General features: G+C 44.0%; 1 protein-coding gene across 1 annotated transcript in view; it reads left to right on the plus strand.

Annotated features, from left to right (window-relative positions):
- Nucleotides 1-16,887, plus strand: part of fam163ab (family with sequence similarity 163 member Ab) — a 39,248-nt gene extending 22,361 nt beyond the window's left edge. Inside the window, exons 3-5 of the mRNA XM_034005529.3 lie at nucleotides 4,968-4,990; nucleotides 7,288-7,402; nucleotides 15,854-16,887. Coding sequence (XP_033861420.1) covers nucleotides 7,310-7,402; nucleotides 15,854-16,222 — 462 coding nt within the window. The 5' untranslated portion in view covers nucleotides 4,968-4,990; nucleotides 7,288-7,309 and the 3' untranslated portion in view covers nucleotides 16,223-16,887. The remainder of the gene's footprint in view (nucleotides 1-4,967; nucleotides 4,991-7,287; nucleotides 7,403-15,853) is intronic.
- Nucleotides 16,888-23,324: the final 6,437 nt, after the last annotated feature.

Below are 23,324 nucleotides of genomic sequence, written 5' to 3' on the forward strand. Positions count from 1 at the left end.
CACGTAATATAAGATAATTGAAGAAAACATGTTAAATACAAGCATTTAGTGAACATTAGCCACTAATTAATATGACAAAGACAGTTTAACAGTCTTTATAAACAACAAAACACAAACACTTAATCAATTTCAAATATTTGTTTATGACAAAAGTATTAACACCTTTACATTCTATGTCTGTTGTTTTAAAAGCATTACACAGTAGTTAAGCTGCATTTTAAATTCAATGGCCAGAAAAATAGGTCATTATTTCCAATATCTGTTGAAGGTTTTGGCAACACAGAAGAGCTGTACAGAGGCAGCTGAACACAGAAGAGCTGTACAGACCTCGCTGCAAACCACTTTTAAAGGAAATTCATAAAACATGCCAAGAAATATGAAAAGGCATCTGAAGCATTCTTCAAACAATTCTCAGGTCCAATAAGACTAAATTAGAACCTTTCCCCAAAAATGGACCACAGTATGTGGAGAAAAAAGGATAAGCCTTCAATGAAGAAAGCCTTGTACCTACAGTTTAAACATGGAGGTGGCTTGATCATGATATGGGGGTGTTTTAGCAGTTCAGGGACTGGAGACATTCATGTGATTGAAGATTGAATCAATGCAGCCATATCAAAACATTCTACAAAGTACAATGATACCATGCACTCGTAGACTGACTAGCAGACAGCTTTACGCTTTGGGTCATTGTCATGTTGGAAGATAAACTAAGTTAACTCTGGAATTCTTGAAGAAAACTAAGATAACATTTCTGGAATGGCCTTGGCAATCGCCAGATCTCAATCCAATAGAAATGTTTTGGACTGATCTGAAAAATGATAGTGTATCCAATCTGTTTGAGCTGAAGGAAATATGCAAGACAGAACAGGCCCAGATTTCACCAACAAGATGTAACATACTGTTAATTATCATAAATGTCTAAAAGCAAAAGGACACACAAAATACTAAAGCCTATCCCTTTGTCATGAACGAAGACTTTAAATGAAATAATTGTGTTTGTTTTTTGATCAAGATGATTTGGTAAATTACTAGAAGTTATGTATATTGCTTTTTGTTTTAATAAACAGTGGTTCAAACTGACTAAATGTTTGTCCTTAATCTGTTCCCTTGAATTGTGACATAATAGGCATAGGATGCCAATACTCTTGTCTGCGACTATTTTTATTGTAAAAGATGTGTGGTACTACACTTGGTTAAAGAAATCTCTGGTTGCAAGCCATACTTTCAGTTAATGTTACACTTGCTTGGTCACTTGGAGAGTGAAATTGTCCCCACCCTTTCACATTAACTAACCAGCTGCTTCCCCTATTGACTGACGTGCTTTCTCCCAGTAAAATGCTTTGACTCCAAAGACACTGGTGAGGTGAAATGGTCCAGGAAGTGCAAGTGTAAAAGATATCTTGTGATCAAGGCATATAAACTGAGAACTTCCTGTAACCTAATGTAGTACCAGATATCATTTTAATTTCAAATACATGTGTGCTATAACATGCGTTTCTTTAAAAGCTATATATTTGAGACCTATGTGGCAAACCAGGTAAGATTTATGACCATATTCTGTTAGCTACAATGACTTTAAGAAGAAATGGAATTGCCGTCCAATGCCATTATCCCTCAGCTTTATGAGCACTAAAACTCAGAAATACTGAATCAACAATATTGAGGATAAGTTGGATGGGAGTTGAAAGTTGGATGGGAACCCAGTGAAATTAAATACATGCATAAAAAATCCTTTTAAATTATGTTTTTTTTAATGCCTGACCTTAACAAAATTATTTCTACAACTTAGACTGTAAAGCTGTTGTAGGAAACAGACTGCCCATTGCTGATGGTTCAGTGCAACTGGAATTACTTTCAGCCTCCAAATGCAAAATGTCACGAAGGGATTCTATTAAAAAATATTTTATATCAAGGAAATATTGTAAACTATCACCTGACATAAAAATATGAGTTGGGTAATCTTTGTGCTAATCCCTATTTATGACATGTATAAAAAGAGGAATGCTTAGAACTTGTTTATGACGTTTCACATGTTAGACAGAATCAGAATGTTGTGACCCTTAATAAAGCTGACCACAGTAAATTTGCTTATTAATTTAGCTGTTTCCCATGCTTTTCCCAAAGTTATACTATGCATTTCCCACAGTTCCCCATGCAATTCCCACAGTTACACTTTGCATTCACCAAGGTTTACCATGCCATTTTTAATATGCTTTACTGTACCTCTCTGGGCTTTACAATGCTTACCAATGCTTTCATGAGACAGGAGTCAGGCCTGTGTAAAGGGACCACTAGAATACATATTAAGTGCTTGTGACTTTAGCAACAGACGCTCCGAGGCTACATGGACAGCCTCGCTATCTACGCAGGGAGAACAAAAGTGCTGGAAAAGACAATAAAGAAATAAGCACAAAGAGGGGCAGGCAGAGGTCTCCCCCCCCCCCCCCCCCCCGGAAAATTGTTAGTTAGAAGTTATACTTTAACTACCGTAAAACTTCAATATTTGCCAGCAGATGTGGCGCGTATTGGAGACCGGCGTTTATATTAGATCATTAGCTTCACATGCTTCATGCGGTCATTGAGAAGCCGCTAACACACAAACTTGTAGCAACATCGTAACTCAATTTAAACATTCCAGCAACTTTGCTAAAAGGTTGTGCGTCGGTGGGAACTAACATTGTATTGTACACCCTCAAGTATAAAGTGAAAGTATTATTATGGTCTTTTTATATGCATTGGTTAACAAGGATATGGTATGCAAAACATTGGAAAATGAACAAGCAGAAGAACACATTTTTATTTAAAAACAGAATTAGATCTACCATTGTTAATAATAATAACAGTTAAATCCACAGACAGCCCCGTAGGTATCAGAAGACAGGTGTGATGGCTACGCTTACAGCACAATAATAGTAATATTAATAATAATACAAACTTCTAAAATGTTTTTAAAAAAATGAACAATAAAAGGAATAAGTAGCATTATCAAAAATAATTTATTGTTTAATCTCAAACTTGTACATTGTTAATACAACAAAACACATTAAAATATACCAAGAGGTTTGTAATGTGGCCTAATTTCAGCACGCTTAAAATTATCAAAACTTTTAATAACGTAATAACTGCATTAAACAAATATGCATTACATGTAGGCCTAGTTTAAATTAAGTGTTCTATTATTGTTATTTATTTGTCACTTTCATCGCACTTATTATTCATTACGCTCAAGCTCCTCCTCATCTACCTCAGCTTATATTTGCCAGCAGATCCGGCATGTATTGGAGACGGCAGATTATTTGAGACCTGGCAATTTGAACTTTTACGGTAATCTAACTGCTTGGCGGACAGGAAGAAAAACACTTTTTTTGGAGGTCCTGGCGGAGAGGTGGCCCCCACTCCGGGCACTCTAACGATACTTTGTTTTTGCAAGAAGAATAGAGACCAAATTTAACATTTTTACCTTCAATGATATTGCATCTCAGTGGAGGAGAGAGAGTGGCGAAGATCAACTGAAGCAGAAGAGTTTCCTGAACTAGAGGTGGTTGCTAGAGTGAAGATTGGCAGCTCGAGAGCAGGAGTGGGCGTGGCTGAGGCAGCGGGAGATGCGAGCGCTGTTGCCACTGATGAGGAAGTAATGGCTGCTGTTCCAATCAAGTGATCCTGCTATTTAGCACAATCAGATACTGTAGAAATTGTGGTGTAAAGAGGATGAATGAGTTGCTTGATATCATTAAAAATCTCCCCAATTTGAAATGTCCAACTATTATTATTTAATTGCGGTTCACCGCTGCAATCCCCCTGACGACTCTGGAAACGGAGTCTGGAACACGCGTCCTCCGAAACGTGCTCCTGCCAGTCTGTCATTTTTTTGCACTGCGGATCCACAGCGAGGCACCCAGACCTATAGTGCTGAAGGACAACACAAATCTGACGGCTGCAGAACCGCAGGCACCCTATCGACCACAGGGGTCACTGGTGCGCGGTGAACCATGGATTCCCCTGTCGACCTAAGCCCTCCCTACCCGGGCAGTGCTCGGCCAATTGTGTGCCACCCCCTGGGAACTCCCTTCCTCGGTCGGCAAAGGAATAGCCTGGAGTCGAACCGGCGATGTCCAAGCTAGATATCGTTAAAAATCTGATAACACAAATCGGGTGAGGCTTGCAATGCAGCAGGGGTGGAGCAGGAACTGACTAGTTTGGATCTCTGCTGAGACCTTTGAGGAGGAAAGACAGGCTCTGCTGATATGGAATTGCAATATGAAACAAATAAAGCAGCCCGATCACGCCCTGCTTCAACAGGCAATCCTTTCTTGAAAAGAGCTTTCACGAGACTGTCGATGGGCCAATCCTTGTAAAAAAGTTGCGCTGGAGAATCATCCTGAGGTTTGATGAGTTTAGAGGGGTGAAGAGGAATGGCAGTGGGCACAGCTGGATAAGCAGAGGTTGAAGCAGCAGCATTGTCAGATGGAGGAGAAGCAGAACGGGCGGATTTCTTTGAAAGTTTTTTTGGTGGACTATTTGTTAAAGGAAGACAGCCAGAAGAGGAGAGAAATTCTTTGAGTCAGATGAAAACGAAAGCTGCCTCGGGTGTGTGGTCATTTTAAACCGACTGAAAACAAAGGTTTGTTTTAAGATTGGGTCTGCAAGTCTACATGGTAAACACAAACTGAAAAGCAAGACGAGAATTAGGAAGCTGGCTACAGTTTAAATAGGGTGACTGACAGGTAATTAAAGGGCGACTAACAGGTATTTTAGCGGGGTGACTCGGGGGGAGGAGCCCCAGCTCCAGTCCCCCAAAATACACCAACACCAATGTTCTACTTTATCATGCTTCCACTGTGCTGTTTACAGCTTGCTATCCTTTTACTATGGGGACCTTTTATAAGAGTATACATGGAGTTGTTATGTTTTCTAGCTAAATGTAACATTCTCTAATTGTAATTACTAACACCTAATTGTCTTTGCAGGTACTAAGCACACTTTGTTGAGCGTAAGTATTTTTTATATCATTCATTTAGAAATAAATGATTTTGTACGTAAAGTATTCCTATTGATCTTTGCATCCATGTTCATTTTCTTCTTGTTTTCTTTCAATTACCATTACCAGAATGCAATGTGTTCAGGATACATGCATGCACTTTGCAAGCGAGCCTCTACCATGGTACAAAACAGCCAGGCTGGTTTGCACAAGCAGTTATAGGGCTTTAAATCTGATCTCAGATGCAAGGGTCATAATCATGATGGCTTGGCATGACACATATCCAAATGCTATACAGCAGGCCTATGTAAACTATGTAAATAAGGAATGCCAAAAATGTCTTGCATAGACTAGTTTGGCAAATGACTTCTGCATACAGCAAACTATTTGTAATATATACAGACCACATGCAAACACTTGGAGAGGCCTACTATTGAAGGCCATACTGCTTAGCACCTTTGAGTGTCTTGTCCTGTGTTGAAGCTTCCTGTGGTCTGGGCAGCTATAGCATGTGTGTTGTTTGGGCAGAATGTGCTTTCCTGCAATCAGAGACTGTCTTGATAGACATACTGGTCAAAGCAGCCTCTGATGAGGGGTGAGCCAGTTGCACCAACTATCATACTTCTTGCAAAGTCCTGAGATCCTTAGCTATGATTGTGGCCGAATAATTTCACACACCTCTCACACAGTTTATATAGATCAGTGACCACATCAATTGGCTAATATTGATGACTAAAGGATTTTCACATTTTTATCAAAGTAGCCTATAGTAGATTGATGCACAGTTAAAATAGAGACATCAAAACTGTGTATTGTGCATACCTTTTTATATCTTATACGCAGTAGCGCCTTCACCTACAGTCAATACTAGTTGTACTCCTCTCTGTATCAGCTCAGATACTCCTCTCTGTATCAGCTCAGATCTCTCTGTATCAGCTCAGATATTCCCCTCTGTATCAACTCAGATCCCTCTGTATCAGCTCAGCTACTCCCCTCTGTATCAGCTCAGATATCTCTGTATCAGCTCAGATCCTCCCCTCTGTATCAGCTCAGATATCTCTGTATCAGCTCAGATCCTCCCCTCTGTATCAGCTCAGATCCTCCCCTCTGTATCAGCTCAGATCCTCCCCTCTGTATCAGCTTAGATCCCTCTGTATCAGCTCAGCTACTCCCCTCTGTATCAGCTCAGATACCTCTGTATCAGCTCAGATACTCCTCCGTGTGTGTGCTCAGATCCTCCCCTCTGTATCCGCTCAGATACTCCTATCTGTACCAGCTCAGATCTATCTGTATCAGCTCAGATCCTCCTCTCTCTATCAGCTCAGATCTCTCTATCAGCTCAGATCTCTCTGTATCAGCTCAGATACTCCTCTCTGCACCAGGTCAAGACACAAACACAATGAGGGAGACCACACCCTAATAATGAGAAGATCTTGTCCTACCTAGGTCTTTTAAAATAGGTCCATATTACCTCGGAGCTTGTCTGTACAACGTACTTACTAACATAGAACCACTAATGCAAATGTACTGAAACTTGGTAGGAACATTATTTAGCACAGAGTGTCATTCTATCAACACTAAGAATAGAACGTACCTTTCTGGTTCATAGGCTACTCACTGCCGCCTTTTTGTAATGTATAAACACAATAACAAATGTTGAATTCAGAACAGTAATTCAGGAGTAATCTTAAAAAAGACACCACCTACTGGTCTATAAAGAAAGGATAAGGCACACTGCTCTAGGAAATGTAGCTCTTTATTACGCAGCATTTGTGATCCGCAGCTTCACAGCCTGATCAGAGCCTCTGCAGAAAGGCCCAGCCCCTACAGCAATGTTGCTAGGAGACAGCAACGCAAGGAGAGGGAGTAGCTTATACAGCATAAGGCTTTTAGGGAGCTCAGCCAAGACGCACAGTGCCATCTTTTTTTCGTTACCGGTAAGATTTAGATACGATTTTACCAGAACTGAAACAATTGCAAACAGGTCATGGCTGCTAACCTTGTTAAGTGTCATTTTGTGTGCAAAATTATAATCTACAATGATTTACAGTGGTTCAGAGATACCCGACCAATTGCATTATTTCCTTCACAAACTTGTGTCAACGAGACATACCATAGTATTATATCAGAACACAAAAATGACACAGTTACAAAAATACAAAAGCAAAAGGCAGGAGCACTTCCTCATGCAGATGGCAGGTGACAGCTTGCCACACAATTGAACGCCATCATTCTGATATGGATCTTAAAGTGGTTGATGTGTCTGTGTGTCTGATGGTTGATGTGTGTCTGTGCTGGTTTGCTTGCAGAGTTTGATGGGGATCAGGTCGGATGACAGCTGGAACTGTGGTCATCACTGGCGGAATACTAGCTACGGTGATACTATTGAGTATCATAGCTGTGCTGTGTTACTGCAGGCTCCAGGTAAGAGTCCATAACAAAACTAAACATCTCACCTGTCATGTAAGCATATACAGTCAGCACAGGTTTATCTATCCAATAGGTGAGTAAAAGGCTCAAATAGAGCCAATGACAAACTCTCTAAATACATTTGATTCTGCTTCTCAAAAAACCTTTCCTATGTAGTAAGGGTTTTGCAGTAAGGGTCAGTCCATGACAAATCACCCACAAATGTTTGATTCAAAACCCTCTGGACAATGCAATGCTTAGAACCATGAATACTGACACTCAATACAATGCTTAAGCCCGATTTCACACAAAAAATCACCACATAAACAGGTAGATTTGAGATTTCTTACCGACATTGTGTGAACCGTCAATTTCTTTTTATCCTAGATAATTTTCTCAGAGGTCCTCTGATTTCTTTACAGGACATCGGGACCTTCTGTAAAATTTCAAACTCAAGCGTCCTGTGTCTTTTAACCCTTGTACGAATCGACCATGTCAGTGTTATGTTAGAATTGATATAAGCATTTCCGGGGTATTCGCATAAAAGCAATACCAGCCTTTACAATAAACCGTAATATAATAACATTGTTACGATCTGTCCTGAAATTCTACAGTTCAGTAAAACGCTACGATTGGGCATAACCAAATTGGGGATGGGCAAAAATAAGAAATATAACTGTCGACATTGAAGATATGTATGGAAATACATATCACTCAAGGAACGGATTCATTATTCTAAACTTTGGAAAATAAGTTACAACGAAATGAAAATGCACTCAGTTGATACACTTTGTTTTTCCTCCATCTTGCACAAGTTATTTACATCCGGTTCATTGTTCACAAATCCTGCACAAAAGCGCCTTCTCTGGCCACAGCATTGCATTTCATTTTGAATTTACTGACTTTCCTTGATGAAAACTAATCAACGTCTGGGAGGTCAGTAGACCTCTGCTTTTGACTGAAGTTTTAGTCCTGTGTGAACCATGGATATTGAAACTCTCAATACAATGCTTAGAACGTTAGGTTATTATCATAACCCTGGTTCTCTGAAATAGAAATATTAACCATCACCAATGGGTTATTCCCCTTTAAGAACCCAAGAACTGAAAAGCATTATGCCAACAAACTCTTGTGAGAGTGCATGACGCAATGTGAGTTGCCCCGACAAAAGCACATTGCAGCCATTTGCAAATTCTCTTTTTACTTTTGAGTCTCGCGGCTCCGCAGCGACCGCGAAGACTGATGGTTAATATTTCTATTTCAGAGAACCAGGGTTATTATAATAACCTAACGTTCTCTTTCAAGTACGAAATATTAACCATCACCAATGGGTAAGTATACCCAATCTGTCGTGAGGACAGTCGCAAGACTCTATGAGCTAACCGCGCTAGCAGTCCAAGGTGACAAGTTACTCACCGATCAATCTGTAGTTGAGGGGACGACCACCGAGGCAGCCCTCAACACTCTTGATCCAAAACCAGGACACAGCGGATCCACGATGTTCATCCTGTAGAACCTTGTGAACGTGTGGGGGGGTCGCCCACACCGCTGCATTGCATATGTCCATGACAGATGCACCCTGGAACATTACCCAAGAAGTGGCCTGCCCTCTAGTGGAATGGCCAGTGATCTTCTCAGGCGGGGGCAACTTTGCAAGTTGATGCGCAATCTTCACGGTCTCCGTTAGCCACCTAGACAGGTGCTGTTTAGACAGAGCCTGACCTTGGGACTGAGAACCGTAGCAAACAAAGAGTTGCTCCGACTGGCGCAAACTTGTTGTCCTCTCCACATAATACGCCAGCGCTCTGACAGGGCATAGCGTGTGGAGCATTCTGTGTCTGTCGGACTGAAAAGGAGGAGGGTGAAAAGCCTCCAACTCCACCGACTGATTGACATGGAAAGCCGAAATAGTCTTCGGCAAAAACGCAGGGTTGGTCCGAATATAAACAGGCTTTTGTGACGGAAAGTGCCTGCAGCTCACTTACTCGCTTAGCAGAAGTGACTGCCACCAAAAAAGCTGTCTTAAAAGACAAAAGCTTTAGCTCTGCGGAATGCATGGGCTCAAAAGGAGGTTTCGTTAGTGCATTCAGCACGACATTCAACCGCCAGTGAGGAACAACGTCTATCTTCATATGGCAAGCTGAAATAGCTGCCAGGTAGACTTTTAGGGTAGAAGGGCTCTTCCCATCGTCCAGCAGGTCTTGCAAAAACTGCAAGATCAATGCCATTGGACACATTGTGGGATCCTCTCCCTTCGACAGACACCATGTCAGAAAAACGCCCCACTTGTAGCCATACTGGGAACGAGTGGAGGCAGCCCTAGCGTTCTGTAGGGTGTCAATCACCCTATTAGACAAACCCAGACGGCTCAAATGGAGCCGCTCAGGGGCCAAACCAGGAGCTGTAGGCTCAATGGGTCGTGATGCCACAGAGCACCCTGTGCCTGGCTGAGCAGGTCGCGGTGACTGGGCAACTGCCAAGGCTGTCCGCACAGGAGCTGTATCAGTGAGGCAAACCAGGCTCTCTTGGGCCAGTGAGGTGCTACTAGTAGGACCGTGGCCCTGTCCTGTCTGATCTTCTCCAAACACAGAGGTAGCAAAGCTATCGGCAGAAACGCATACAGTGGGCGCGCTGGCCATTGGTGAGCCAATGCGTCAACCCCTAGACACCCTTCGTCTCTCATTATGGAGAACCACAGGGTGCAATGCGTCGACTCCTGGGAGGCAAAAAGGTCGATCTCCGCCCTCCCAAACCGTTTCCATATGAGGCTGACAACCTCGGGATGGAGTCTCCAATCTGCGCCGCCCGGAACCTGCCTCGAGAGGAGGTCTGCGGCAATGTTCACCACTCCAGGTAGGTGTACCGCTCTGAGTGAGAGGAGATGGGTGTGTGCCCAGACCAGAAGCCTGTTGACCACGTTGTTGAGACTGGGTGATCTTGTACCACCCTGGTGGTTGATGTAAGCCACCACTGTCGTGTTGTCTGTCCGGACAAGCACGTGTCTCCCCCTGATTTCCTCTAGAAAGAACTGAAGAGTGAGAAACACTGCTTGCAGTTCTAGAAGATTTATGTGTCGGCCCAGCCACGGAGGCCGCCAAACCCCTTGTGCACCCCGACCGTTCCACACCCCACCCCAACCATGGTTGGAGGCGTCGGTGGTAACGACTTCTCTTCTTGTGACCGCTCCCAGCCTGACGCCTAGGCGTAGGTGGGCCGGTTGTTTCCACCAAGAGAGAGTTCGGAGACAATATCTGGACACTGTCACCAAACGGTTGCGGTTCAGCATTGGGTGAGGGACCATCCTGTTGAACCAGGCCTGAAGGGGCCGCATATGCAGGAGGCCCAGGGGAAGGGATTGAGAAGCTGCTGCCATCAGGCCCAGAAGTTTCTGGAATGTCATCACTGGTAAAGCTCTGCCTAACTGGAATAGGTCTAGGCAGGCTGATATGCTTGACACCCTGTCGTCCGACAGCACTGCTGTCATGGATTGGGCGTCCAGACTCAAACCCAAGTAGCGCGCTACTTGAGCTGGCGTCAGTTGACTTTTCGCATGATTCACCTTCAGACCTAGTCTGGATAGGTGATCGGTGACAAGTTCCGTGTGTTGCAGCGCCTGACCTGGCGACTCCGCACAGATGAGCCAGTCGTCCAGGTAGTTTAGAATTCTGATACCGTTGAGTCTCAGAGTGGCCAGGATAGCGTCCATGCATTTCGTGAAAACGCATGGCGCTAGGGATAGGCCGAACGGCAGTACACGGAACTCGTAGCCTTTCCCTTGAAAGGCGAACCGAAGATACTTCTGTTGCCCTGGTTTTATGGGAATGTGAAAGTAGGCATCCTGCAAGTCCACTGTCGTGAACCAGTCGACCGGCCTGATGGACTGCGACAGCTTGAACCGCCTGCGGCTCAGATACAGGTTGACCTGTCTGAGATCAAGGATCGGTCTGAGGCCGCCGTCCTGTTTGGGCACCAGAAAGTATTTGGAGTAGAACCCCCCGACCATGTCGGAGGGTGGTAAGATGCGAATAGCCTGCTTTTGCAGGAGGGTCTTTAGCTCCTGAGCCAGTGAGTCGTTGGCACAGGGGTCCCTGACCAGCGTATGGTCCATGGCTGAATTGTAAGGAGTACCCCCGACGTATAGTGGTGAGCACCCACGAATCGCGGGTGCACTGGCCCCAGTACTCCAGATGGGCTTTGGAGAAGGGGCCCTGGGCCTGTGGCAGCAAATTCCTAGGGCTGCTGCTTTGGTTTAGGCGCCTGCGGTCTCTTATCAGGCGCATTGCGCTGGAACCGCCTTTGCCTACCGCGTCCCCGGCTTGACCTATCAGCTACCACTGTGGCCGAGGCGGTAGCCTCTGATACCACTGCTTCTTAGGCGGTGGTGCCGGCTTAGGGGCAAGGTCACTAAATGCCTTTGTCGCTTCCCTTGCCGCTTTGGACCGAAGCAACAAATCGTCCACTGCAGGGCCGAATGTATGCCCTGGCGTGATGGGCGCGTCCAGCAGAGCAGCCTTGTTATTCTCCGTCAGCCTGGCTTGAGAGAGCCACAGCTGACGGCGCGCAGCCACCAATGCTGCCATACTGCGCCCTGTTGCTTGACTCAGAAGCTGTGCTAGTCGAAGCAAAATTCGGGAGATCAGCCGCAGCTCCTCTGTCTGATCGAGGGTCAGTCCCCCCCTCAGCAGCGGAGCCCCAAATGTGGCTCTGGTAAGCCACCAAACAGGTATTGTAGTTGCCCAACCGGCAACAAAGGCATTAGCGGAGTAAGCCTTCTTTAGAAGGACCTCCGTGACCCGACATTGCTTGTTTGGGCAAGCCGCATCTTTGGACAGCAGCGCAAGGTTCGCTGGTTGCGCCAAAGCTGGAATAGTGGACCCGACAGGGGGAAACTGGACCAGACCCCTTTTATCCCCCTCGTGAACCCTATAGGTCGTACCTGACCTAGGGACCGCAGGGGCTGTGGCCGGGTGCTGCCACGATGAAGTCAGTTCCTGCCAAAAATCTGGGTGGATGGGCAGGGCCTCAGAGGGTAGCTCCTTACACTCGTCATAAACAGAGCACCTCTCAACTGTCGCACTCGGCCATGGCACCCTAAGTGCGTCATTGGCTCGATGCATCAGGGGTATGAGCTCCCCAGGCAAGGGAATCAGAGGCAGCGAGTCCAACGCTGGATCCTCTGAAAAGAACACCTCACGCTCCTCAGCTCCTTCTGAAGCGAGGACAGAGCGTGGCGGAGGGGGGGAGAGAGAAGCCGCTTGTGAAGGTGGAGCAACAGGCGCTCGCATCACAACAGGTGCTTGCACTACAGCAGGTGCCTGCACTGGCAGAGACCACACCTGCAACAACTGGGTCAGAGTTGACTGGTGTTGCTGGAACATCTCACACATATACCGCCAGCGGTCCGATGATCGGGACCTGTGCCTCCTTTTCTTACCCCTTGGGGAAGGAGAAGCAGGAGAGGAAGAGGATGAGGAGGAAGAGGGACTCCTTGGAACCCCGTGCCCTGGCACTGTGCTCAGCGGAGCGAGGCCTCTGGCTAAGCTCCATGGAATGGCGCTCCGTGGAGCAGCGCTCTCCAGAACTGCGCTCCCTAGAGCGCCCCCTACTACTACCAGCTGCCTCTGCAGGAGGTAACTGCGCCGGGGTAATTGAGATATCACTGGACTGGCGCATAAGCCTGAACCGTAGTGATCGCTTGCTGAAAACAGCGCACTGCACACAAAAGGCAGGGTCTGCCAGAGCTCACTCTGCGTGTTCCTGACCTAAGCAGAGCACACATTTTTCGTGGCCATCAGCCACTGGCAGCTTGGCGCCACAGTCAATACAACCGTGAAACATAGTAGTGTAGGTACCAACAGGCTTAGTAAACTAGTGTGGGTACCCAATGTAAAGTACACCCAACAGTTAGCTTGGTACCGAACCTGGTACTGAGCGTTTGTTCTAGGTACTGAGGGAGTAGGTACCAACAGACTTAGTAAAACTAGTCTGGGTACCAATAAAAGCCTGGTACCAAACATCAGTTCTGGGTACCGTTGGTATCAACGGACCTGGTATGAACCAGTCTGGGTACCAAATACAAATACCTACCGTCGGTACCGAAGCGTATGCTAATGCGGTAACGTCCGTACCGAAGCGTATGCAAACGCGGTAGTGTCCGTACCGAGCGTATGCAAACGCGGTAGCGTCCGTACCGAGCGTATGCAAACGCGGTACCGAAGCGTATGCAAACGCGGTAGCGTCCGTACCGAGCGTATGCAAATGCGCTACCGAAGCGTATGCAAACGCGGTAGCGTCCGTACCGAGCGTATGAAAACGCGGTACCGAAGCGTATGCAAACGCGGTAGCGTCCGTACCGAGCGTATACAAATGCGGTACCGAAGCGTATGCAAACGCGGTAGCGTCCGTACCGAGCGTATGAAAACACGGTACCGAAGCGTATGCAAACGCGGTAGCGTCCGTACCGAGCGTATGCAAATGCGGTACCGAAGCGTATGCAAACGCGGTAGCGTCCGTACCGAGCGTATGCAAATACGGTACCGAAGCGTATGCAAACGCGGTAGCGTCCGTACCGAAGCGTATGCAAACGCGGTACCGAAGCGTATGCAAACGCGGTAGCGTCCGTACCGAAGCGTATGCAAACGCAGTAGCGTCCGTACCGAAGCGTATGCAAACGCGGTACCGAAGCGTATGCAAACGCAGTAGCGTCCGTACCGAAGCGTATGCAAACGCAGTAGCGTCCGTACCGAAGCGTATGCAAACGCTGTAGCGTCAGTACCGAGCGTATGCAAATGCGGTACTGAAGCGTATGCAAACGCAGTAGCGTCCGTACCGAAGCGTATGCAAACGCGGTAGCGTCAGTACCGAGCGTATGCAAATGCGGTACCGAAGCGTATGCAAACGCGGTAGCGTCCGTACCGAAGCGTATGCAAACGCGGTAGCGTCCGTACCGAGCGTATGCAAATGCGGTACCGAAGCGTATGCAAACGCGGTAGCGTCCGTACCGAGCGTATGCAAATGCGGTACCGAAGCGTATGCAAACGCGGTAGTGTCAGTACCGAGCGTATGCAAATGCGGTAGCGTCAGTACCGAGCGTATGCAAACGCGGTAGCGTCAGTACCGAACGTATGCAAACGCAGTAGCGTCCGTACCGAGCGTATGCAAATGCGGTACCGAAGCGTATGCAAACGCGGTAGCGTCAGTACCGAGCGTATGAAAACGCGGTACTGAGACACGGTACTGTGTCTCGATAGAGAATTAATAAGTCAAAGGCTGCGTCAACTCTGGTACCGAGGTACAAAGAAGAAAAAACGCAAACCTAATGTACAACAGCAGCAGCCAGCAATCCTACAAAAGCAGGAGATCTCACAAAGAGATGCACGCCAGCTAACCGTACAGTGAAGAGACTGTGTAACAGTACTATACTTCAAAGGTTGCGTCAGCTCTGGTACCAAGGTACAAGAAGAGAAAACGCTAACCTTGTGCTAATGCACAACAGCAGCCAGCAATCCTACAAAAAAGCAGGAGATCTCACGAAGAGATGCACGCTAGCTAACTGTACAGTCAAACACTCAGTTACAGGTTATTCTCAAGCCTGAAAATAACCTCTGTACTACAGCCGTAATACAGTGTCCTGTGAGCCCACAGAACTGAATTCCGTTTTCTGTAAGAAAAAACAAGGGAAGGGGTATACAGTAATGTAAACAACACTGAATACACAAAATAATAATACAACAACAAAACTATCTCACGGGGATAGATTTTTTTTTTTTTCTGGAACAGAGCCCTGTCCAGATGAGTTATCTGCTGTAATAGTGAACTAGACCCGGGGGAGGGCGAACACAAGTCGCAGGCTCCCGCTGGCGCACTGCCAGGTCGGGCTGACTAGATCAAAAACTCGGCAATAATATAATATTTTAAACAACGGTAACGACCGTAGTAAAAACACTGTTAGAGACAGAATACTGCAAAACAGGTTAAACAAGGCAATACTACTAAGTAATAAGAAATACTTAGCTCAGATGCTTTCACTCTTAGTGAAAAAGGAAAAAGAGAATTTGCAAATGGCTGCAATGTGCTTTTGTCGGGGCAACTCACATTGCGTCATGCACTCTCGCGAGAGTTTGTTGGCATAATGCTTTTCAGTTCTTGGGTTCTTAAAGGGGAATAACCCATTGGTGATGGTTAATATTTCATACTTGAAAGAGAACCATGAATATTGAAACTCTCAATACAATGCTTAGACCCATGGATACTGTCTGAATATTTGGTTCCACTCTGTAACAAGATAACTGCTTATATCCATAAGTTACTGAGAGTGTGCAGCTATATGGACACACCTGTCCATTCAGAATGTGGGTACAGTGCATAAGTCAGGATGATCTACTGATTTTTTCCATGATACAGATAGCTCTAGTTCTGTGTTCACAGTTGTAATGGTGTCTCCTGTTCCTCTGCTTTTCTCCTCAGTATTACTGTTGCAAGAAGGAAGGCTCCGAAGATGAGGAGCAGTCAGAAAGCCACGCTACCCCACACTTTGCATGTAACGCCTGCACCATGCAGGCAAGCGATGGATCTGCCCTTATCAACCCCCAGCCCCTGCCCCCTGAGCCCGGCCCGACAGGGGCTGGCACGCGGAACTACTGCCCTACCTGCTCGCCTTACAGCTCCCCCTTTTACATACGGACAGCAGGCGAGATGCGCAATGGGGGGGAAAGAATCACCTACACCCCCACCCGCTATGAATTCTCCTCTGTTAACAGGCCCCCCAAACAGGGTCTGTCGATGAGCAGGGAAACTTCCAGCAACAAGTACAGGGTTAGGTGCACAGAGGTGTGAATGGGACAGTCAGAGGACTTTTGTTTCATGTATTGAGATGCTTTTGAAAAATACCACATTACCAAGAGCAAGCCACCGATGTTCTTCTTAGTGTGTGATCACGTTAACAGATCGAGTTTTACATGAGATAAAATGAGCGCATGGGCTTGTATGCAGAACTTTTTTTTAGAAGAGGATGAGAATATAGAGGAAATATTTTAGCTGTCACGAAGAAGTCTTTGATTATGATATTTTAGTTCCGAATCCCGGCCCTGTACAGTAATGCAAATGTTAAAACACATCTTGGATGTGGGGGTCACCTGCATCAGTGCGCTTGTGATATTATTATTCAGACAGTTACTGCAGATTTTAATATCCACAGGTCTATGTATTCAGTTGTGTAAAAAAAAAAATGGAATTCCTTCGAAGTATCTCCATTTTAATTCTTTAAAAGCTTTGGCCAACACTGAAGCAGAATAAACTATACAATACAATTTATACATTGCTTGGAAACAATTTGAACTGAAATAGTGTTAAAGCACTAAAATACTTCCAGTAAATTGTACCTAATGTTTATTGTCATCACTTTGCAGGGTACATTGTCCTCTATAAAAGATGCACACTCTATGATAAATGTGTAATGGTTTTTTAATGGTATTGAAGTATTAAAATATCTTAGTGCTACAGTTCTGTTGTGTCTCTGAATACAATAAGTCACATTCAACTCACCGAAAGATGTGAATGGTAGGAAAAGCAGTGATTGGTTACAGTACTAAAGAAAGTGTGAGCCTTCTGGGATTCTGAGCTCTGAAGAAACTCTTCAGTTCCCAGCTTCTCCAGTGACTCGCACGTTTTCTCCATGCATGCAACCTCTTCAAGTCCAGCGTTGGACTTTGGTGTAGTAGCAGTTGGTCAAATCAGTAAAAATGGAATACAGTTTTACAATATGTGTGCATCTTTTAAAAAGGAAAAATCTATCAAGTGATTTGAATACACTTGTTTGTCATTGAATGTTAGTATTTTGGCATTATTAACTGTTTAATAGATAAGGATAATATTAAATGATGGCAATACATATCGGGAACATCTACTTTTGTGTGAGCTCTATATAATTGATTATGCGTGTTACTCATATTAAATAAATCTGCCATTTATAAGGCTAATAAATACTACAGCATGAAGGTAAGAGAAGGAAGGCTGAAGTCTGTTTTAAGTCTTACCTGATAATAAACCTGTCTGAATAATTCTGCTGCCACTGTTTGGTGTACGGGCCAGTACATGAAGAAAACAGAAACAGTGTACACCCAAGTAGGAGTGCATGTGACTATTTGTGTGAGTAATATTGTAATTTATTGTTTCTCAAAGTGGGGTCATGACCCCCTAGTAGGGTCACAGAAAGGTTGAAGAGTCAACATGACAAGCAGACTGAATCAGCTCAATTGACCTTTCCCTGCTATCAGATATTTTATCGTGTGTCCTGCTCAAACGTCCCGGGGGGTCAAATCTCAAATGGCTTCTTTTAAAGGGCTAGGGCTTGATTTGATACATTTATACCCTGCTGGGATGAGCCGGAGAGGGATTTTAAAGAAACATTTTGCAACTGTGAGCTATCCACCTGGACTACATCAACAACCCCCCTGTGCTTACCAGAGGATTACCACTTAAATAAATAAACCCAGGAGGAGTCATGTGCTGTAAAATGCTCTAATAAAACACAGCTGTGACCCAATGATGACTGATAAATATATACATTAATTATATCCTTCAAGTAATGTAGACAAACATTTTGACTAATGGCTTTTAGTGTTGTACTGTAAAATCAACATTTTGGTGATGTTGCCATATTACAGTGGTACAAAGTCTCAGATACTAACCATGAGTTTCAATATCCATTGTGTATATTACAGTGAGGTTCAGTTCCCAGTAAAGCTAATTGCCTTCTAAAGTATGCCACCTATGTATGTCATAGCAGCAAATGTATTAATCACTGGGGAATCTCACTGGGTTATATATTGACCACATGACTCTACAATTTGCAGGATACAGCAAGGGTAAGAAAGAAATGGACTCCTATTGGTGCAAGGAGAGGGCCAGCCTAAGGGTGATGTGCCCTCAAGTCTCATGTGGGCCACTAGGCTAACACGCTGATCCACTATCAGTATGGGGGCCCTGCGCTGGACTCTCTTCTGTAGCTGACTTGCTGTAGTTAAGGTGCTTGTAGCTAACAAAAAAAACACACATTGCACTGCACCGGAAGGTGAAAGCCAGGTGCACCACAGAGCCAGCACGTGAGGAAGTGGTGATCCTGGAAACCACACACTGCACTGCACCGCAAGATGAAAGCCAGGTGCACCACAGAGCCAGCATGTGAGGAAGTGGTGATCCTGGAAAACCATACACTGGAGCAATGGGTTCAGGAAGCTGGTAGCAGCTGAGCTAAAGGCAGAAAAGTGTTTAGTTGTTGTAGCTGTATTTTAAGAAAGCAAAAGTGTGTATCACTGGATGCTTCCTTGAAATGTTGATTGACATCTCTCAGCCGACACTTCAACTGCCCATCCCCCTGGCCAAAATAAGGTTGAGGTCGGGGAGGAGGAGGTGAACTCAAAGCATGGCACTGACTGGAAAGAGAGGGGAGTTCATATCTACCTGGCTTGAAAGATGTTCCTGTCAATTAAATGATCATATTTTCAGTGGTATTGTTCTGCCTGGAACTTTGCCTAGCTTTACTTTCAGTAAATGACAGAATATTAATTGATTTAAGATGTTTAATGATCTTTCCTTTTTATTTAAATTAAGTTACAAATAAATTAATCTTGTAACCAATTAGAACCCTATTACATTTTCATTTCATTGATATTGAAGTTCCATTTTTCTTAATACTGTACTTTCAAAGTATTTCTTGAAGAAACCAAAAATGCATTTTTTTCCTTCTTTGCATTTATGGTGAACTTACAAAAACATGTGCACAGGGCTACTTTTTCTAGTGGAAGACTACAACATCTAAAGTGCTATAAAAATAGAAAATAATAAAATATTACACAAAACAAAAAATTCAGTCTTTTCATTCGCTCCTTGAACCATGATTACAAGCCTTGACTTAAAGAAAAAGTTGTTAACCAATGTCATCGTTACAAACTTACCCTTTTAAAATGGTTGCAGTCAACAAAATAATGTCATAAATCTTACCTGTCATGCACTGTGTCTCCAATGTGCAGTTTTGAAAGAAACATGTGGTATAGCAAACACTAGGTTAAAGAAACCACTCAGTTTCACTCTAGCAGTGTCTTTGGGGTCAAAGCATCTACCGGCTGCAGAGGATGTCAGTCACCAGTGGAAGCAGCTGGTTGGCTACTGATAGGAAAGGCCCTGAAGGAGAGGGGACAGTTTCACCCTCCAGGTGAAATGACCAGGAAGTGTAAGACAATCTGAAAGACATTGTTTAAAAATGACCATCCATTATTATTATTATTTTATTTCTTAGCAGACACCCTTAGCCAGGGCAACTTACAACTGTTACAAGATATCACATTATTTTAGTTTTTTTTTTTTTTTTACATACAATTACCCATTTATACAGTTTTTTTTTTTTACTGGAGCAATTTAGGTAAAGTACCTTGCTCAAGGGTACAGCTGCTGTGTCCCCCACCTGGGATTGAACCCACGACCCTCCAGTCAATCGTCCAGAGCCCTAACCACTACTCCACACTGCTGCCCATGCTTGTGTTTCTTTCACATTTCAGACCTGTATTGTGTAGTGATGTGCACGGCAAAGAAAATGTACTTTATTAGCTCTGATTACTTTATTAAAATTTGTGATTGAAATGTCTCTCCTAATGCACTGTAACATGTTGGTAGTGGAAAAACACACTAGAAGGTATTAGTCATGTATTAGGATGTGACAGGGTGGCTGGGCGGTGACGTCAGGACAGAAGCAGGAAGGAAACTGACACCAGTACTGCAGATCAAAATAAATGACGCGGCGCACCGTTTTATTTTTAAATAACAAAAATAAATAAAAAGTTCAAACAGAAAAAGAAAATGTTTAAATAAAACAAATGACAAACACAAAATAATAAATACTGGGCAGTCGCTGTCACTGTATATCTTTTTCATTTCTCTCTCTCTCTGCTCCTCTCATACACCCACCTTGAGTGCAGCGAGCTGCAGGCTTTTATGCAGGTGACCATCTGCTGATTTAGTAACAAATTAATCACTTAATTCGGGAGATGGCCACCTTCTGCACGAGGCTACCAATCCACGCTACTAAACAAAACAAATTGGCTACGCCGTCATATTTATAAAACAACAAAACAATAAATACAAAACCAATACCCACGGCGCTTCGCCGTCATCTATAAATAATAATAATAATAATAATAATAATAATAATAATAATAATAATAATAATAATAATACAAAACAAATACAAAATAACACAGGGGCGGAGGGGGAAACCCTGTTCTAAAAATAAATAAATACATTTACACAGCAGGGCTCTCTACCGCCCTGCTACATAGGGTTATACAGACGTGCTCAAATTTGTTGGTACCCTTACAGCTCATTGAAATAATGCTTCATTCCTCCTGAAAAGTGATGAAATTAAAAGCTATTTTATCATGTATACTTGCATGCCTTTAGTATGTCACAGAATAAAGCAAAGAAGCTGTGAAAAGAGATGAATTATTGCTTATTCTACAAAGATATTCTAAAATGGCCTGGACACATTTGTTGGTACCCCTTAGAAAAGATAATAAATAATTGGATTATAGTGATATTTCAAACTAATTAGTTTATTTAATTAGTATCACACATGTCTCCAATCTTGTAATCAGTCATTCAGCCTATTTATATGGAGAAAAGTAGTCACTGTGCTGTTTGGTATCATTGTGTGCACCACACTGAACATGGACCAGAGAAAGCAAAGGAGAGAGTTGTCTGAGGAGATCAGAAAGAAAATAATAGACAAGCATGGTAAAGGTAAAGGCTACAAGACCATCTCCAAGCAGCTTGATGTTCCTGTGACAACAGTTGCAAATATTATTAAGAAGTTTAAGGTCCATGGAACTGTAGCCAACCTCCCTGGGTGCGGCCGCAAGAGGAAAATCGACCCCAGATTGAACAGAAGGATAGTGCGAATGGTAGAAAAAGAACCAAGGATAACTGCCAAAGAGATACAAGCTGAACTCCGAGGTGAAAGTATGTCAGTTTCTGATCGCACCATCCGTCGCTTTTTGAGCGAAAGTGGGCTCCATGGAAGAAGACCCAGGAGGACTCCACTTTTGAAAGAAAAAACATAAAAAAGCCAGACTGGAATTTGCTAAAATGCAAATTGACAAGCAACAATCCTTCTGGGAGAATGTCCTTTGGACAGATGAGTCAAAACTGGAGCTATTTGGCAAGTCACATCAGCTCTATGTTCACAGACGAAAAAATGAAGCTTTCAAAGAAAAGAACACCATACGTACAGTGAAACATGGAGGAGGCTCGGTTATGTTTTGGGGCTGCTTTGCTGCGCCTGGCACAGGGTGCCTTGAATCTGTGCAGGGCACAATGAAATCTCAAGACTATCAAGGCATTCTGGAGTGAAACGTACTGCCCAGTGTCAGAAAGCTCTGTCTCAGTCGCAGGTCATGGGTCCTCCAACAGGATAATGACCCAAAACACACAGCTAAAAGCACCCAAGAATGGATAAGAACAAAACATTGGACTATTCTGAAGTGGCCTTCTATGAGTCCTGATCTGAATCCTATCGAACATCTATGGAAAGAGCTGAAACTTGCAGTCTGGAGAAGGCACCCATCAAACCTGAGACAGCTGGAGCAGTTTGCTCAGGAAGAGTGGGCCAAACTACCTGTTAACAGGTGCAGAAGTCTCATTGAGAGCTACAGAAAACATTTGATTGCCTCTAAAGGTTGTGGAACAAAATATTAGGTTAAGGGTCCCATCATTTTTGTCCATGCCATTTTCATTTGTTTTATTATTTACAATATTATGTTGAATAAAAAATCAAAAGCAAAGTCTGATTTCTATTAAATATGGAATAAACAATGGTGGATGCCAATTACTTTTGTCAGTTTCAAGTTATTTCAGAGAAAATTGTGCATTCTTCGTTTTTTGTGGAGGGGTACCAACAAATTTGAGCACGTCTGTATTTATTAAAGGCTGCTCACAACAAGAAGACACCCAGGATGAGCTCAACACCAGCTGCTCAGAGGCAGGAAAAAGGTTCCAAACTCCAGAGAACAAGCCGGGATCTCTGCTCGATCCTCTGAGCTCCAGGCCAGCGTGACACTCTTTGGGGCTCGCCCTATTCAAGCTCCCGCTAATTATCCTGTCGACCCCTTTAATGACTAACGTCATGGCCCAGCCAACAACCTTGAACCCCCATGTGAACCCAAAACAATCCCAGTAAATCAAAGCAAACCGTGGCGATCAATTGAGCAAGGGCTCTGGTCCCTCCTAAAATCAGTCATGTGATTCTATAGAGGCTACTCCCCCCCTCCCCTCCCCCAAGGACCTCTAGAATACCAATGACTAGAGCATGGCAAAAGTATAGCAAAGGGCTGTAAAGCTTTGTAAAAGCATGGCAAAACACATTAAATTCCTAGTATAACCATGGGAAACTGAAGTCCCAGTCACAATCTGGAGCTAGCTCTTGCAAGCATTGGCAGATCTCGTCGTGCCTGGTAAAAGTAAGAATCCATTTTATATTAAAGTGCTATTACTTCATGTTTAGGATATTAATCCCCACAGAGAAGTAGAATTGTCCTCTGAATTCACCATCAGGTTCCTTGCTGAATATTCAGTGGAAAATGTATATGTTTGCTTACCTTAATCTGGCAGGTAAACTGCATAATGACCTTGCAAATTATTATGTGTTTATTTAGCAGACGCTCCAAGACAATTTACAGAGATTAGGGTGTGCAAACTATGCATCAGCTGCAGAGTCACTTACAATAACGTCTCACCCGAAACGGAGCACAAAGAGGTTATGGATCAAAATAAGATCGTAAGTCTGGTCTCTAAAAAATACACTGCCTGTTTTGGCAGGTTTTACAGCAGACATTTTGTCCATGTGTTTTACCCCTGTTTTCTCCAGTTATGTTCTCGCTTTGCAGTAACT

The sequence above is a fragment of the Acipenser ruthenus genome, chromosome 10 (assembly GCF_902713425.1).
Source record: "Acipenser ruthenus chromosome 10, fAciRut3.2 maternal haplotype, whole genome shotgun sequence".
Classification (NCBI taxonomy): Eukaryota; Metazoa; Chordata; class Actinopteri; order Acipenseriformes; family Acipenseridae; genus Acipenser; species Acipenser ruthenus.